The sequence below is a fragment of the Hyperolius riggenbachi genome, chromosome 3 (assembly GCF_040937935.1).
Source record: "Hyperolius riggenbachi isolate aHypRig1 chromosome 3, aHypRig1.pri, whole genome shotgun sequence".
In the NCBI taxonomy this organism is placed as follows: domain Eukaryota; kingdom Metazoa; phylum Chordata; class Amphibia; order Anura; family Hyperoliidae; genus Hyperolius; species Hyperolius riggenbachi.
Genome location: NC_090648.1, coordinates 208,970,658 through 208,988,317, shown reverse-complemented (window position 1 = coordinate 208,988,317; position 17,660 = coordinate 208,970,658). Strand labels below are relative to the sequence as shown.

Sequence of the window (17,660 nt, the reverse complement as noted above, 5' to 3'; positions counted from 1 at the left end):
TTCTGGTAAGATTGGTGAGAGGTGACACTACAGAGGAGAACCCCTTGATGAACTTTCTGTAGTAATTGGCGAAGCCAAGAAATCTTTGGAGTGCCTTCAAGCCTACAGGTATAGGCCACTCCAAAACAGCAGAGACTTTTTCTGGATCCATGGAGAGGCCAGAAGTGGAGATAATATATCCCAAAAAAGGAACTTTAGTGACCTCGAAGAGGCACTTCTCTAGCTTTGCATACAGCAAATTCTGTCTTAATTTTCTTAACACAAACTTAACGTGCTTACGATGTTCTGTTAAATTAGGAGAAAAAATCAGTATGTCCTCTAGATACACTAGCACAAATTTCCCCAGCACCTCTCTGAAAACTTCATTTATTAACTCCTGGAAGACGGCAGGGGCATTACACAACCCGAAGGGCATAACCAGATACTCGTAATGCCCGTCGGGCGTGTTAAACGCCGTCTTCCATTCGTCACCGTCCCTAATGCGTACCAGGTTGAATGCCCCTCGCAGGTCTAACTTGGAGAAGATACTGGCATTGGTCACCCGAGCAAACAAATCGTCAATCAGAGGCAACGGATAACGATTTTTTACAGTGATCTTGTTTAAACCTCGATAGTCAATACAAGGTCTAAGCCCACCGTCCTTTTTCTGTACAAAAAAGAACCCAGCCCCAGCTGGTGACCCGGAAGGACAGATGAAACCCTTGGCCAAGTTTTCCTTAATGTATTCCTGCATCGCCAGCTTCTCAGGCCCTGACAAATTATAGAGATGACCTCTAGGAGGCATACAACCAGATCTTAACTCTATGGGACAATCAAAACTCCGGTGGGGCGGGAGTTTATCTGCAGACTTTGGACAGAACACACCAGCAAATTCTGCGTACTGTACTGGCACCCCTTTAACCTGAACCTTGGTAGTGCAAACAGCAACCCTCTCCAAACAATGATGATGACAATGGGTTGACCAGCTCTGTAGCTGACCTGAAGCCCAGTCAATCTGAGGGGAGTGGAGTTGCAACCAGGGCATACCAAGAATGATGGTAGAGGTTGCCATTTGCAGGACAAAGAACTGCAATTTCTCTTTATGGAACACCCCTATATTACACATTAATAAGGGGGTCTGGGAAAGAGGTTGTCTACACTGTAACGGAGAGTCATCTACCGCTGTGACCAAAATCTGCCGGTCTAAAGGGAGTAAGGGAATTCCCAATTTTTTTACAAAGTCATAGTCTATAAAATTGGCTGCAGAGCCGGAGTCCACAAAGGCCTCTGTAAGAGTGGTTTGACCTTCCCAGGTAATGGAACAAGGAAGGAGCAAACGATTATTGTTTAGAGGTAAAGACTGCTCGCCTAAGGTATTACCTCTGACTACACCTAGGCGGCAGCGTTTCCCGACTTCTTAGGGCAATTCTGGACAATGTGACCCTCCTCAGCACAGTATAGACAGTGTCTTTCTGACCTTCTGCGATTCTTTTCCACTTGCGTCAACCTAGAGTGTCCGATTTGCATCGGCTCGTCTGGAGGTGACGAGGGTGGAGAGGAGGCGTAGGAGACAGCTCTTACAGCATTTCTGCCACGGGTCTGTTTCTGATAGCGTAAGCGGCGATCTACCCGTACTGCCAAAGAAATTGCTTCTTCTATAGATTTAGGCTCTGGATGTCCTAACATCAAATCAGATACTGCATCAGACAATCCTGACAGAAAACAGTCTAGCAATGCATATGTTCCCCATCTAGCTGACACAGCCCACTTCCTAAACTCCGCAGCATAAACCTCCACCGGATTACGACCCTGCCTGAGGGTCTTTAGTTTCCTTTCAGCAGTGATTGCAATATCCGGATCATCATAAATAATGGACATGGCCTTAAAAAATTCCTAGACTGAGGATAAGGCCTCATGTTCTGCATGAAGACTATATGCCCATGTTTGTGAATCTCCTGACAAGAGGGTTTTTATAAATGTTACCCTCTGGTGCTCCGATCCTGACAAGTAAGGCCTCAACCCAAAATAAGATAACACACGATTCCTAAAATTCTGAAAGTCAGATCTATGGCCAGAAAACTTTTCAGGTACGGACATGCGAAGGTCCGTGACTGGAGGGGATCACACTGCATCAACGGCTGTTTGGAGTACCTGTACAGTCCCAGACAATTGAGTTATCTGAGTCTGTTGGGTATTAATCACCCCAGTGATTGTTTACCGCGGTGGTCAGGACTCCAACTTGGTCACGCAGTGCGTCCATAATGTTTGGTCTGCTGTTCTGTGGTGTCAGCAAAACAGATTTTCTGATTATTGGTGATCTGCAGTATCACCAATAATACAGATGCTATACCTGATTATGTGGTGATCTGCAGAATCATCAATAATGCTAGTATAGCCAGACACAGGATAACCAATGTGAGATAGTGTTTGGTGCAACAGTAATGAGGAAGAGGAGATCTCCCGAGGAGCGGGTGACTCAGTACTGCAGCCAATGATCACCTGAGGAGCAGATGAATCAGACTGTACTGCAGCCAGCGGTCACCTGAGGAGCAGAGACCACTGACTGTGCTACAAAGGATGCTCACCTGAGAAGCAGGTGAATAAGACTGTACTGCAGCCAGTGGACACCTGAGGAGCAGGAACCATTGACTGTGCTGCAAGGATGATCACCTGAGGAGCAGGTGATTAAGACTAAACTGCAGCCAGGGGCCACCTGAGGAGCAGGGACCACTGACTGTGCTGCAAAGGATGATCACCTGAGGAGCAGGCGAGTAAGACTATACTGCAGCTAGTGGACACCTGAGGAGCAGGTGTTACAGACAGTGCTGCACAGGATGATCACCTGAGGAGCAGGTGATTAAGACTATACTGCAGCTAGTGGACACCTGAGGCGCAGGTGTTACAGACAATACTGCAGCTGAGCTTCACCTGAGGAGCAGGTGAAGACTCTACAGATCCCTCACCAGTGGCTAGGCCCACTGATGAGGACAGGAAGGTCAGACAAGCCGAGTTGGCAATGTATGGACAGATAAAGTACAAAGACAGAAGGCTGATTCAATGTCACGTTCAGGCAGAGTCGGCAACAGGAATCAGATGAGCAGAGGTACAGAATCAACAAGCAGGAGAATAGTCAAAGGAAGCAGAAGGTCATAACAGATAATACAATGCAATTAGTACTTTCAGCTATCAACAGAATCTAGGTCAGTGTGGATTCCCAGCTCCAGCTGGTTCTAGCACACTTTGGGATCTGACTAGGGTCTGAGCACTAACACGCTAGTATTCACAACAGCAGACACGGAGCAACTGACAGACCAGTAGTATATATACAGAAATGCTCCGCAGCACCGCCCTCATCACTCAGCCAATCCAAAGTACCGTTGGAGTCAGCTGACTAGACAGATCAGCTGACTCCCCTTCTGTTCGCATAAAGGTCCTGTCGCTTGGCGCGTGCGTGCGTAGCCCTCAATCTATGTGCAATAGAAGGACCAGGCAGAGCAGCAGCATGTAACTGCGCGGCAGAGGCCGCCGGCTGATACGCGGAGATAGCCGCCATGCCTCTTGACTCTGCGGCGGTATCTCCGCTATCTATTACAGCTACTTAGTGGTGTTTATTGATGCAATAATAAATTTTTATACTTTTCTATGATCAAGTGTAGTGCAATTTATGGGCCATTTAAAGTGGTACCTTCTTTGTATAGCATATTTCTTTAGGCCTCTGCACACACTTATTACTGGGTGCTGGATTGAAATACAGTTCTCTGGTTTGTGCATGAATAACTCTGTGATGCCTTTGATTGATGCTTGGGAAAAAAAGTTTTGCATAATCTCTCTGGGAGTCAGCATGTGGAGTACTCAATAATCAATGTCAATAATGTCTCTCGGTTGCCCCTAGCAACGTCCTCATTTGTTAGTTTTGCTTCTCAACAACCAAAAAAAGATGCACATCTTGCTGCTTTAACTCCATATAATGGAGGCAACGAGTCATTTCTGACTTTCTTGCAGAATTGCAAAATTTTGAATTCATGTACTTTTTTTCAGATCAACTACAGCATTTTAACATTCCAGGTTTATTATCTTATATTTGCTTGATAGCAGGGCTGTGGAGTCGGTACAAAAATCTTCCGACTCCAACTCCGACTCCTCAGTTTATGAAACCACGACACCAACTCCGACTCCGGGTACCCAAAATTGCTCTGACTCCTCGACTCCGACTCCTTAGTCTAATACTTAACAGGGTTGTGGATTTTGTACAAAAAACATCTGACTCCGACTCCTCAGTTTATGAAACCACGACTCCAACTCCGACTCCACAGCCCTGCTTGATAGTAAGATGAGAACTTGGGCTGAGGTAGTTGCTGGTGAAAGAGAAGAGAAGAGAGGACAACCCTCTGGAATTTATTAAATTGATTGCAAAACGTTTTGCAAAAAAATACAAATTCCTTCCGATTTGTTTGCTGCATCTTGCAAGCAATATGATCCAGCAGACAGACACCACTGGATGCACTCAGTCTGTTGCTGACTGCCTTCAGTTTCGGAGTCTCAGCAGTTACGCTTGGTAACTTTAGAATTTCAGAATTTGAATTTTCCAGTTTCACAATTAAAGAACTTGACTTTAGTTTCACAAATTCTGTATTCTGATCTTCCTGTTTCAGCACTTTCATCTGCTTCAGTGAACAATACAGAGCCTTTGTTATGTGAATTTGATGTCTCAGAATCATTACCTTGTCCAGAAGATGCTTCAGTGGTTTCACCCTGCACCATGGATTACTCAGTAATCCAGTCCAGTGAAGTTCAAGTCACAGAATCATTACTTAGTCCAGCAAACACTTCAGTGGTTTTACCTTGTACACAGTCTGGTCTAGATAATGTTGTTGAGTTCCTTTCTGATGCAGTAGCAGCCAGGAAATTCCAACCATGTCCTCGGAATGTTACTGAAGACTTGCCCTGTATCATGGATAATTTTGAACCTCTGGTAGATGTAGCAGAGGTCTCATAATTTCAGTCTTGTCCAATGAGTGTTCCTGAAATCCTGCCTTGTAGCATGGAGAATTCTGATTCTCTGTCCAGTATGGGAAAAGTTCCATGGTTTCTTTCCTGTCCAGCGAGTTCCCCACTTTTGCCCAGTCCGCTGGGGGTCGTTGTAACACCGACCTGCCTGGCAGCTCTTTCGGAGCTTCACTCCAGTGTAGTTGGTGGTGGGTCCCTGTCTAGTTAAGTGCATATACCAGAAGATTTGTGCTGTCCTGTTAATACCCCTGAATATGGCTTGTCATTTGCCTTGGTTGAATCAGTGACTTCCAAGTCTGATTCAGAATTCTTTAGTGAAAGTCCAGTGACTGCTAAGTCTGATCATGATGGTTCTCAGCCCTGTTCTGGTTTTGGTCTTGCCATGGCTGGCTCTGAGGTCCGCAGTTCCTTGACATGCCCAGAAGTTTCTCTAGTGCCAGTGTGCCCTGATGTGCTCTGTGTGCCAGTATGCCCAAATGTGTCTTGTGTGTCAGCGTACTCAGATGCTTCCTTGGTGGTGACATGTCCTGAAATTGCTAGTCTGCCTTCATGCCCAGATATGGTTCTGGTCTCTAAAAGCCCAGATCTTGATGTTTGTCCTTGTAAGCCTGGCTTTGGAATTGCCTTAAGTTCCATAGGAGTTCTTGATAGTTCTCCATGCGAACTTAAAGGGTGTTCTAACCTCTTAGGGTCTCTATGGAGCTTCAAAGTGTTCTGGGAGATCTCTGAGGAAACTTGCCCTGGTACCTTGGACTGGTTCGACAGTGGGTGCTGTGTTGGAAAGGACAGTTCCGGTGGGCATTGCATTGAAAAGTTTGGCAATTTTGGACAGTACCTGGAAGGTCGTGGGTATCGCTTGGAGAGTTCCGGGGGGCATTATTCTGAAAATCACAGTTCTGACGGGTATCACTCTGAAGCTTGCAGTACTGATGGGCATGGTTCTGGAGGTTCTGGGTCTGATTGGTTCGGTCTTGGTGTGACTGTTTCTGGAATTTGGTTTTGTCGGGCTTTCCCGACCTTCATGAATTATCAGTCAGCTCAGTTTGTTGGATTTTCTGCATCTGATTTTCTGGTTTGGGTAGTCCAAGGGAACTATGCCAGTTTTTGTAGGTGCCTGGAAGTCACATTTAAAGGGGGAGCGGGGTACTGTAAGGCTCCACTGCAACTGAGCAGTTTTGATTTTTCTACCTGCATTTGGTTGCTTGGTTTTGTTTGCATTTGCTATAAGAGTCATTGCTAATTGAAATCACTCTGCAGTTCAGAGTAGCCCAGGATGTTGTCATGAATCTGCCTATGGCTTGCTGCGGTTGAACTGCAGCCAGACAGCTGTGGATTTCTTACATGCATGTGGTTGCATAATCTGGCATGCATTTGTAATGAGAATACTTTCACAGCCAGCTTGCAGCCTTCAATTAGTATAGCACAGGATTGCACGATTACCACTCAGCTGTGTGGGGATTTGCATGTCTGTTCCCATTGGCTGATATCCGTAGAAAATCCTGCCTCTCATTCCAGACCTCGTCGACATAGCGTACAGCTTGCCTGAGTTGTTGCTGGGTCCATATTGTGAAAGTTGTATTATTGTATTGCACTTGCCTTGCCTGCCTGGACGTTCACTGCACTCGCGGGGGTACAGTGAGGTCTTTATCTTCCTGTTAGTGGGGAACTGCCTTCACCACATTGGTGACTGGTAGTATTCCTGCTTGCTCTGTTCCTGTGGACGTGACTGTAGAACCTGTTGCTATTAGGTACGCTCCTACCTCAGTCACCTAGCCTCAGTGTGGATGTTTGCTATTGCTGGGCAAACAATCCTCCTGTCTGTCTGTTCCTGCTAGTCCTGTTCCTAAGGACTTAACTATAGGCTGTGGTTGCTATTAATTACGCTCTTTCTTGTTTGTCTTGTCCAAGTCAGTGTGGATGCTTGCTATCGCTGGGACAGTGATCAGATTGGCAAGCATTACGTCTGTCTGTCTGTCTGTCTATTGTCTGTCTTGTTACTTAGTCAGAGGCTCAGGGCTGCGGTCGCCTTGAGCAACCAGTGTGTCTTGTTTGCTGACAAGCATTCCATTTGTCTGTCTGTTGCCTGTCTTGTTACTCATTGTGCTGGGCATCAGAGGCTCAGGGCTGCGGTCGCCCTGAGCAACCATTGTGTCTTGTTTATTTGTGGCGGTTATCGGAAGCTCAGAGCTGTGGTTGCTCTGAGCAATCTTGCTCCCTTGTCCATAATTCCTGGGGTGATCTGTGTAACCTCTCCCACTAGCTAATATCACCCAGCTAGTTATTTCCTCACCTCCCGTTCAAGCCACATAGGGTGAAGAAGGTTGTGATAGATTGGGGCTTAGCAGCTAATAGAAAGCAGAAGATCTGCCAGACATTACATGGGAAATCTCAAATCCCACTTCTACTGAATGCACTTTCTTCTTACAACCTCACACATCTCACTCTAGATTATATCATTTTTTGCTGAGGCCCTAGTCATTCCTCTCTTACTAGGAGCAGACATCCATTCATTAGCATGGTCAACCCACCAGGGAGAAAGCCTTGAGCTCGTTAGGCTCGCAAGACATATAGACTCCATTACTGGAGACTAAGGCCGGTTTCACACTGCTGACCTGTGGTTTTAGTGCAGTGCAATCGGCTTATTGCACCGCTTTGCAATGCCAAAAAAAAGACTTTGGAGATTCCCGCGGCAGTGCACTGTGATCTCCATTCTGGCTGCGGGCCAAGCAGGAAGTGAGGCTCTCTTTTGTGCTCACTTCCTGATCTGGCAATCCAGATGAGAGTCAGATGACTGCAAGCAGGAGTAATGGTATGCAGATCAGTTGCTTAGAGTTAGCGTGGTCAGTACTAGCCAGATGTCAGGGCAGGCAGCGTTCATGCACGTCCTTATCCAGTCAGAGGTCGATCCAGGCGGCTATCAAACAGAGTCGAGGTACAATAGCAGAGTCAGCAACAGGTGATCCAATATAGCATGGTCAGGAAACAAGCACAGAGTCGACTCGGCAATGGGTGATCCAATATAGCGTGGTCAGGAAACAAGCAGAGTCGGCAACGGGTAATCCAATCTAAAATAAGCGTGGTCAAGATACAAAGCAAAATCGGCAACAGGAGTCAAAAGGTTTTTGTGAGCGCATACCCAGCAATAAGCCAAAACCTAATGCTATCACGGGTGATGTCTGGGGGCGCTAACCTGAGTTAAATGAGTTAACCAATCAGAAAGCAAAAACATCCAAAATGACGAATGACATTGCGGTATGTCAGCAGGTTAGCTGACTCGCCATACACACGTGGCTATTGTTTACAGCTGTGGAGCGCGTACTGAGAGCGCGTCCGCCACCTATCCAATGGGAGCTGAGCGCCATGCGCTCCAGTGACGTCCGCGGCCTGTCGAGACCCAGAGGCTTTTACCTCAGCGTGGGTCTCGCGGCCGTCATGAGTGCCCCAAGGATCTTACAGTACCTCTTCCCTTAGGAGTGGTCTCTGGACACTCCAACCTGGATTTCCCAGGATTCTTCTAAAAAAAACTCACTTATAGCTAAATCAGCATGAACTGGTTTAGCAGAAACTTCTTGCCCATATCCTTTCCAGTCAATTAAGAATTGTAATGAATTTCTCACCATACGAGAGTCAAGAATTCTTTCAACCTCAAATTCTAGTTCACCATCAACTTCCATGGGTGGAGGTGGCGGGTCTTAAGTACTATAATTAGCTGCGGATTTCAACAGAGAAACATGAAAAGAGTTAACCCCTCTAATAGATCTGGGCAATTTGACTTTATAAGTTACACAGTTAATTTTCTCCATGACTGGATATGGACCAATGAACTCTGGTCCCAGCTTGGCAGAAGACTGGCGTAGAGGAATGTGACGGGTAGAGACCCAAACTAAATCTCCAGGCATAAATTCATCCTCAACAGTTCGGTGCATATCAGAGAACAATTTCTGGGTATTGACAGCATTCCTAATGTTTTTCTGTACTTGTTCCCAATTTGGTTACACCTTGAGGACCATTCCTTTAACTCAGGAAGATTGAAAATACCAGAAAGTGCATTGAACTTGGGGTTAGAACCATAAATGATCTGAAAAGGAGACATTTTAGTAGTACTATTAACCTGATTGTTCATAGCAAATTCAGCAAATGGCAAAAAGTGAACCCAATCTTCTTGACAACCTGAAACAAAACATCTCAAATACTGTTACACTGACTGATTCATTCTTTCAGTTTGTCCATTGGACTCAGGATGAAACCCAGAGGAAAATGACAAAGAAACTCCCAATTTGTCACAGAAAGCTTGCCAAATTCGCGCGGAAACGGCTATGCTATCAGTTAGCACTCTTTTGTGAATCAAGCCCCATGGATTTTAAAAATATTCTCAACAAATATCTGAGCTAATTCCTTAGCAGATGGAAGTTTAGGAAGGGGTACAAAATGTGACATCTTACTAAATCTGTCCACCACTACCCAAATGACAGTTTTACCCTGAGAAACCTGAAGATCAACCACAAAATTCATGGACACATGAGACCAAGGCTTTTCAGGAAAGGGCAAGGGTAATAAGGTACCTTGAGGTGCAGTACATGCCACCTTACTTCGGGCACAAACAGAACATGATTTCACAAAAACATCAACATCTTTACTGAGCGAAGGCCACCAAACATCCCTCCTGAGGCGCTCAATGGTTTTTTTAACCCCATGATGACCTGCCGATTTATCTGCATGAAATTGTTTAAAGACTGCTTCTTGCTGTCACAGACCTTGATGCCGGCAGCTCCGCTGGCGTATCCGGGCAGCGGTCGGAAGCTGCTCGCGTGTTCCTCTTCTTCTGGCATCCCCGGCTTCCCTGCAGGCGTGAATCGGCGCATCGATCCCGGCCGTGTCCCCAGGCAGGCGCGCACGATTCACGGCAGCCTTAATAGGCTGAGGAGACAGGTATGAGATATGTCAGCTGACACAGAGTCAGCTGATACTGGCTCCCGCAGGAGAACTACTGATTGGCTGTTCTAGGGGGCGGGGCTTGCTGTCTCTGACCAGTATATAAATCCTGTCTGGTCAGTTGTCAGGTGTCTGTGAAAGCTATCAGTACACTGAGCGCTGGACCTTGTCTTGCCATTGTACCTAGTCAGTTAGTTACAGAGCTATATATATATATATATATATATATATATATATATATATATATATATATATATATATACTATATATATATATATATGTACTCTAGTTAGACCAGTTATATTTATATTGTATTTTGTGTATTATCCTGATAGTTATTCTGTGTATGACCCGGCGGGCCCTTCACTTTGATTATAGTCTTATATACAGAAAATCATTAAAATCAACAATTATAGAGACGAATAGCACAGTATAAAAGATAAAAGGGAAAAAAAAGGATACTTAAAGTTCGTGGAAATATGTCCTTTCTGGGAAAACTTGTAAAGTTCCTTTGTTTCAGTTCAAGAGCAAAGTTCAGACAAGATGGCCGCTAACCACATGGTCCTCTGGCTAGCAGCATGCTCTCGTGAAGATGGAATTTGGAGGACTAAGGTACGCCTGCTGGCAATGTGCTTTTGATGAAGCTGGTTTCGGGGGTGTGGCAATGCCTGCCCCCACTGAATTACCCACCAATGACAGTTCATTCCCTCTGAGAGAAATTTTAGGTTTAAACTTATAAAATGCTGTAACTCAAAACCGACAAATGCCACATTTGCGCGGATAACAGAATAATATTCCTCAGATTATGACAATTCCTATGACATCAAACTTGGGTGCTGTCGCATGCCCGGTTACGAAATAGCGGAATACCTTGGTTTCTGGGTATGTCAGTAGCCTCAATTTAGTACCAAAAGATTCACCAGATCCGGACCAGCAGAATGAGATAACTTTCACATCTCTCCTATAAACGGTATTCCTTAAACATGCTAAAAATCATAAACTCCGTGTACTTCTAAACTGGCTCCCTGGCTCGGGCAAGTCTGAGCCCTGGCTGGGGGAGCTTCCTCTGAATGAAAGGACTTTTGGTGTGGTAATTAACATCTGAGTGAGATCAGCTCGGACAAACTCTGACACCTCTGCTAAGGCCCAGATTCCAGTCACATGCTAATTAACAAGTCACTGGCCAGGAAGGGGACTCTTTGATCAAGTTAAAAAAAAGAAAATGTCATTTTCTGATCGCTGCAAAGACTGAGCAAATCTAACCGGGGGCGATCAGAAAATCGACTGCGCGAATCTTCCCGATTCGCCTGCGTTTCTCACGGATGTTCCGTGACAGACATCATTAGTAGAAGGCTGTTAGCACCATCAAAGGGAGACCACTGGCAAGTAGGTGTTTGTTTGGCCGGGGGGAGGGGGGGCCTGGTCAAAAAAATTGCTATGGGGCCTAGTGAGTTGCAGCTACGCCCCTGTCTGGCCTGTGATACTTTTAGGCTTGTCTGGTCAATGACTATAGGTCAGGCTGTATGCCCATATGACTGACATATAGCCCAGCCCATAACACCTGCACAAACTCCTACCTAGTACAAAACTACAATAACCCTGTAGGTAGATGTAGCATACAGACTGACAGATAGTATCCACCAAACAGAACCAATAGCAATAATAGAAAGCACAGTATCACAATGATATAGTCACCTGAGGCCTGACGGATGAGGTGATCCAGATGAGAGTCAGATGACTGCAAGCAGGAGTAATGGTATGCAGATCAGGTGCTTAGAGTTAGCGTGGTTAGTACTAGCCAGATATCAGGGCAGGCAGCATTCATGCAAGTCCTTTTCCAGTCAAAGGTCGATCCAGGTGGCAATCAAACAGAGTCCAGGTACAATAGCAAAGTCAGCAACAGGTGATCCGATATAGCGTGGTCAGGAAACAAGCAGAGTCGGCAACCGGTGATCCAGTACAGCATGGTCAGGAAACAAGCAGAATCGGCAACGGGTAATCCAATCTAAAGTAAGCGTGGTCATGATACAAGGCAAAATCGGCAACAGGAGTCAAAAGGTTTTTGTGAGCGCATATCCAGCAACAAGCCCAAAGCTAATGCTATCACAGCGTTGTCTAGGGGCGCTCACCTGAGTTAAATACAAGGACTAACTAATCAGAAAGCAAAAGCATCCAAAATGACCAATGACATTGCGGCATGTCAGCAGGTGAGCTGACACGCCATAAACACACATGAATATTGTTTACAGCGGCAGAGCACATACTGAGAGCGTGTCCGCCGCCTATCCAATGGGAGCTGAGCACCATGCGCTCCAGTGACATCAGAGGCCTGCTGAGACCCAGAGGCTTGCACCTCAACGTGGGTCTCAGCTTTCCGGCGCCATTAGTGCCCCGAGAATCTTACACATGACTTCTGATTCGCCGCACGTCACTGTGCATTCTGGCCACAACACGCTGCTTCCTGTGTCTCCCACACGTGAAGTTGGAGACTTCCAGCGCATTGCATCACACTGGGCAGGAAAGAAACGCCCCATAGACTTACATTGGTGTAGCGTTACTCTGCGCCATTGTGAAAGGGGCCTTAACGAAACACTCCTGCTGGATAAACACTTTGTTGCTAAACTCGTCACTGAACAACAGTCTTTTTTTACCACAAATGAAGTATCTGTGTCCTCTTTTGTGTAATTTGGGTGGCCCATATAGCTTTCACACATGGCATGTTTATAGAAGAAGGGACTTGACAGAAACGCCAGATGTCACATAAACTACTGAAACTACATGCTTTATTGACCGAAAAAAAAAATTCAGAATGTTAAACAGGATATTCACCTTCTCCAAACAGAGCAGTTAGAGAAAAGCCTACATTGGACTAAACAACTTTTCTTTGAATGAGGGAATAAGCCTCACACTATCCTCATGTGTGAGCTCAACCCAAAACACTCTGAGCAAACAATATATTCTATGAACGACTCAGATGGGACTCCCCATTATGACCATGGTAGGATTCCCGTATATTTACTGACTACTATAACTTTCCACAACCTACCCCAGACACTGACCAATTGTCAAAAATTGACAGTTTCTTGAAACGCCTTAACATACCTCAACATCAGATAAAAAACTTAAAGGGAACCTAAACTGAGAAGGATATGGATTTTTCCTTTTAAAAAAATACCAGTTGCCTGACTCTCCTGCTGATCCTGTGTCTCTAATACTTTTTAGCCACATCCCCTCAACAAGCATGCAGATCAGCTGCTCTGACTGAAGTCAGACTGGATTAGCTGCATGCTTGTTTCAGGTGTGTGATTCAGCTACTACTGCAGCAGGACTGCCAAGCAACTGGTATTGTTTAAAAGGAAAAATCCATATCCCTCTCAGTTAAAGCAGTAGGATCAGCAATACTATTCCAGGGAAAAAAAACACATATATAAGTAGATAAATACTTGATCTTCTTATATAACACATGTATTGTACTGTCCATGTTTTGATTTCAGTGAATGTTATATAGTAAATGACGAGAATTCTGTTCCTGTTGGGGGCCATGCCTTTTGCCCACAGTTAAGGCTAACTCGTGATGTCATTTCTGCCCTTTACTTTTTTTCTTGTCTCCTCCAATCGCTGAGTCACCTCAGCCTTGCTTGTAAACACAAATGAGTAGGGGATCAGGTTTCAGATAAGCAGCAGGCAAGGAAATAAAGGGAAGAGGAGGAATATATTATAGATAAAAAGAACCCCCAGCATGCAATTCTTTGGCAACGACTACTAAAGAGCCAGTGCTCCTAAGGTATATGATAACTCCAAATCATAACAGCAGAAAAAGTTTTGAATGCAGGATTAGCATCTTTATCACTTAATACACTCAGACCAGTTGCTGTTGAAATTTGATTTTTATGGTGACGATACCGCTTTAAGGTTCCCTTTAAATAACTTAATGCCCCCATCACTATCATGGAAGTTCTACAAGTTATTAGGTTACTTCCCTCATCCAAATCCCCAGGGCCTGATGGACTTACATATTCCTTTTCGAATTATGCATGCAGGTCCGGCCCTGTATGTGTGTATGAATAAATTCAGGACTTAAAGGTCCACTATTGGGAAAAATATGTGCAAACATATACAAATAAGAAGTATGTTTTTTCCAGAGTAAAATGAGCCATAAATTATTTTTCTCCTATGTTGCTGTTACTTACAGTAGGTAGTAGAAATCTGACAGAAGCAACAGGTTTTGCACTAGTCCATCTCTTTATAGGGGATTCTCAGGGATCTATTTATTTTCAAAAGCACTTAGTGAATGGCAGTTGCTCTGTCCAACTGCCAAAAAACTGTGTAGCAAGCAGGGAAGCTGGCCAGCATCATTGTTTAAATCCTTTTTAGGGAATATCTTTATAAAGAATAAAAGCCTTGCTAAGAATCCCCCATGAAGAGATGGACTAGTGCAAACCCTGTCACTTCTGTCAGATTTCTTCTACCTACTGTAAGTGACAGCAACATAGGAGAAAAGTAATTTATGACTCACTTTATTCTCGAACAAGTGCCCCTTTAAAAAATACTGTTATTACTGTTCCATTATGTAATCTCTCATCAGCTATTTGGATGTTCTGTATATGGACATTTAGACCTCTATCACCTTTGCCCTTCTGATTAATATTGGCTTTAACTTTTATACGCAATACCCCTACAGTTGTGTTCTAGTTATAGTTTGACTGCAAACTGTGAATCTTGCCTCTTTCGCCAATGAAATGGACAAAAACAGTTAACATTTAACAGTGTTACAAAAAACTAAAACAAAAACATAGAACTATTATTTTTAACATATACATTCTGTATATCTAATTTAATTGAATGCTTTATTTGTTTACGCTTTATGTATGCCCATGTGAATTGCTACAGGGAGGCCACACAGGACCTAACACTAATTTGCCCAACTCTCTAGACAGCAAAACATTCAGGCTAGGGAATTGCTTGTTTACAGAATTAAATAGCTTTTAGCTTTTTAAATAGGCGGGAAAACTCTGAAGATTGTTTTCTTGAATCTCTCAAGAAAGACCTGCAGTACTAAGGATAACCTATGGCTCTTCATTCCTGCTTAATCTATTATACAAACATTTGCTCTGATATTATAACACTATCTAGCTCTACATTTTTCTTGCAATATATCAGCTGATCATTTGTAAGCAATAACAAGGCTTGTCTACCTTCAGATAATGCACAAGAGCTCTTTCCTACTTGCAGATGTTACAATGAACAACACGGTTACTCAATTTATTATTGTGGGGTTTTCCAGCCTGGAATCCTCTCGCCATCTTGTCTTTGTTATGTTGCTTCTTGTCTATTTTCTTATCATTTCTGGCAATGTGACCATAGTTCTGGTGATCTGGCTTGACTCCCATCTCCATACACCCATGTACATGTTTGCAGGCATGTTGTCCTTCCTGGACGTATGCTATACTGCTGTAACCATCCCTCAGATCTTGGTGATATTTTGGATGGGGGAAGTGAATATTGCACTGACTGGATGTCTGCTTCAAATGTATTTTTTTCATTCACTGGGAATTACTGAAAATTATCTCCTAACTGTGATGGCCTATGACCGTTACATGGCCATCTGTAATCCCCTCCGATACACAATGATTATGACTTCTACATTCTGCAGGTCTTTAATGTTTGGCTGTTGGCTCTGTGGCTTCATGAGTCCAGTGACCAAGCTAATATTGGTATCCTTATTGCCATTTTGTGGATCTAACATAATCCACCATCTTTTCTGTGATTTGACGCCTTTACTGCATTTGGCTTGTGCAGATACTTCACTTAATGTCATTACTGACTTTATCATAAACTCATGCATTATTATCCTGACATCTGCATTTATTGCCTTGACCTATATAAAAATACTGATAACAATCCTAATGATGAACACTTCAGAAGGACGAAAGAAGGCGTTTTCAACTTGCACTGCCCATTTCTCTGTAGTTTTGATATTTTTTGGAAGTGTAGCCTTTATGTACATTCGACCCCAAACAATCTATGCACCAAAATATGACCAACTGGTAACCATTAATTATACAGTGCTGACGCCCCTATTAAACCCAGTGGTGTATAGTTTGAGGAATAAAGAGATCAAGCGGGCACTCAGAAAATATTTCCAAGTTAAACACAGATTCCTGAAGTAGCTGATAGGGCTTTTTCACATTACATAACATGTGCACAAACCGATTTCGTGCAAGCGGCTCCTTTCACACTACATGCCTTATCCAATTCACTTTTTTCTTACGTTTCTCTAGATCATTTTTCAACTCCTGTTTAGAACAACATTTCAGCACTCTGCAACTGAAAAAGTACCAAACAGTAAGGCCTAGTGCACACCGGAGCGTTTCCGCTGCGGTTTGCGATCTGCTTGCGGGTGCGGATCCGCTAGGGTAATGTATTTCAATGGGCTGGTGCACACCAGAGCGGGAGGCGTTTTGCAGAAACGCATACTCCCGGGCTGCTGCAGATTTTGGATTGCGGATGCGTTTCTGCCTCAATGTTAAGTATAGGAAAACTGCAAACCGCTCTGAAAAACGGCACTTCAGAGCGGTTTGCCAGGCGTTTTTTGTTACCGTAGCTGTTCAGTAACAGCTTTACTGTAACAATACATGAAATCTACTACACCAAAACCGCTACACAAAACCGCAAAACGCTAGCTGAAACGCTGCAGAAAAATAAGAAAAAGCGTTTTAAAATCTGCTAGCATTTTGCGGATCTGCTAGCGGTTTTTGGTGTGCACCAGGCCTAAGGGCCTATTTCCACTACACGCAGATTGGATGCAGAAAAACTGACTCCAATGAATTTCTATGGGCTTGTTTCCACTAAACGCGATTTTTCTGATGCAGATTTTCTCATAGGCATTCATTGGAGTCAGTTTTTCTGCATTCATTCTGCATCCAATCTGCGTGAAGTGGAAATAGGCCCTTAGAGAAAGAGTACTGTCAAAATTATTCTGATTAATTTCTTGCTTGCTGGTTGATTAAAAGGCATTTTATTGATAAGGTGTTAAAATATCAGCTAGGAGATGTAACGATTGGTGTAGCAAACAGAAGTCTGGTTATTGTGTGATCTGCAGTATCACCAATAAATCAGACACTATACCTGATTATATGGTGATCTGCAGAATCACCAATAATTCAAATATAGCTAACAAGGTAATTGCAAGTGTATAGTGCTTGGTGCAACTGTAATACTGATTAGTTTTGGCAGGACCTCACCAGAGGAGCTGGTGGGTACTATAAGTAATAAACCTCACCAGTGACAAGGGCTCACTGGTGAGTACAGTGGTCAGACAGATCAGTTCGGCAACAGACAGCAGGATACAGTACAAAATCGGCAGGCAAAAGGATAGTGATAATTCAGGCAGAGTCAGCAACAGAATCAGGTGGGCTAAAGTACAGAATCGTTTAGCGGAAGAGAAGTCAGAAGAGAGCCAGAGTCATACACAGGTAATCAAGCAATAATAACAATAGTAATAATAATTCCAAGTCTTGTGTAAAATCCCTGATCCCAGATCAAAGCACACCGGAACTATCTAAGGTCTGAGTGCTCACATGAAGCATGCGCAACAGCAGACAGTTTGCAAGTGATTCTCGGAGGCTTAAGAAGCGGAGGAGACCCTTCGGCCCCACCCACGCCCATCAACCAATCAGAGCTGCCTAGAGTCTCCTCTGATGTCAGCTGACCGGCCGGTCATCTGACGCGCCTCCTCCCCG

The 17,660-nt window shown here is 44.2% G+C and overlaps 1 protein-coding gene across 1 annotated transcript; it reads left to right on the top strand.

Moving 5' to 3' along the window:
- The first annotated feature begins 15,158 nt into the window (after positions 1–15,158).
- LOC137562268 (olfactory receptor 6N1-like) lies at positions 15,159–16,088 on the top strand. Its single transcript, XM_068273601.1, has one exon. The coding sequence runs from the start codon at positions 15,159–15,161 to the stop codon at positions 16,086–16,088; it is 930 nt and encodes a 309-aa protein (XP_068129702.1).
- Positions 16,089–17,660: the final 1,572 nt, after the last annotated feature.

What these genes read in the sequence shown, in the direction of transcription:
- LOC137562268 (XM_068273601.1), top strand. Translation starts at nt 15,159, where the DNA reads ATGAACAACACGGTTACTCAATTTATTATTGTGGGGTTTTCCAGCCTG.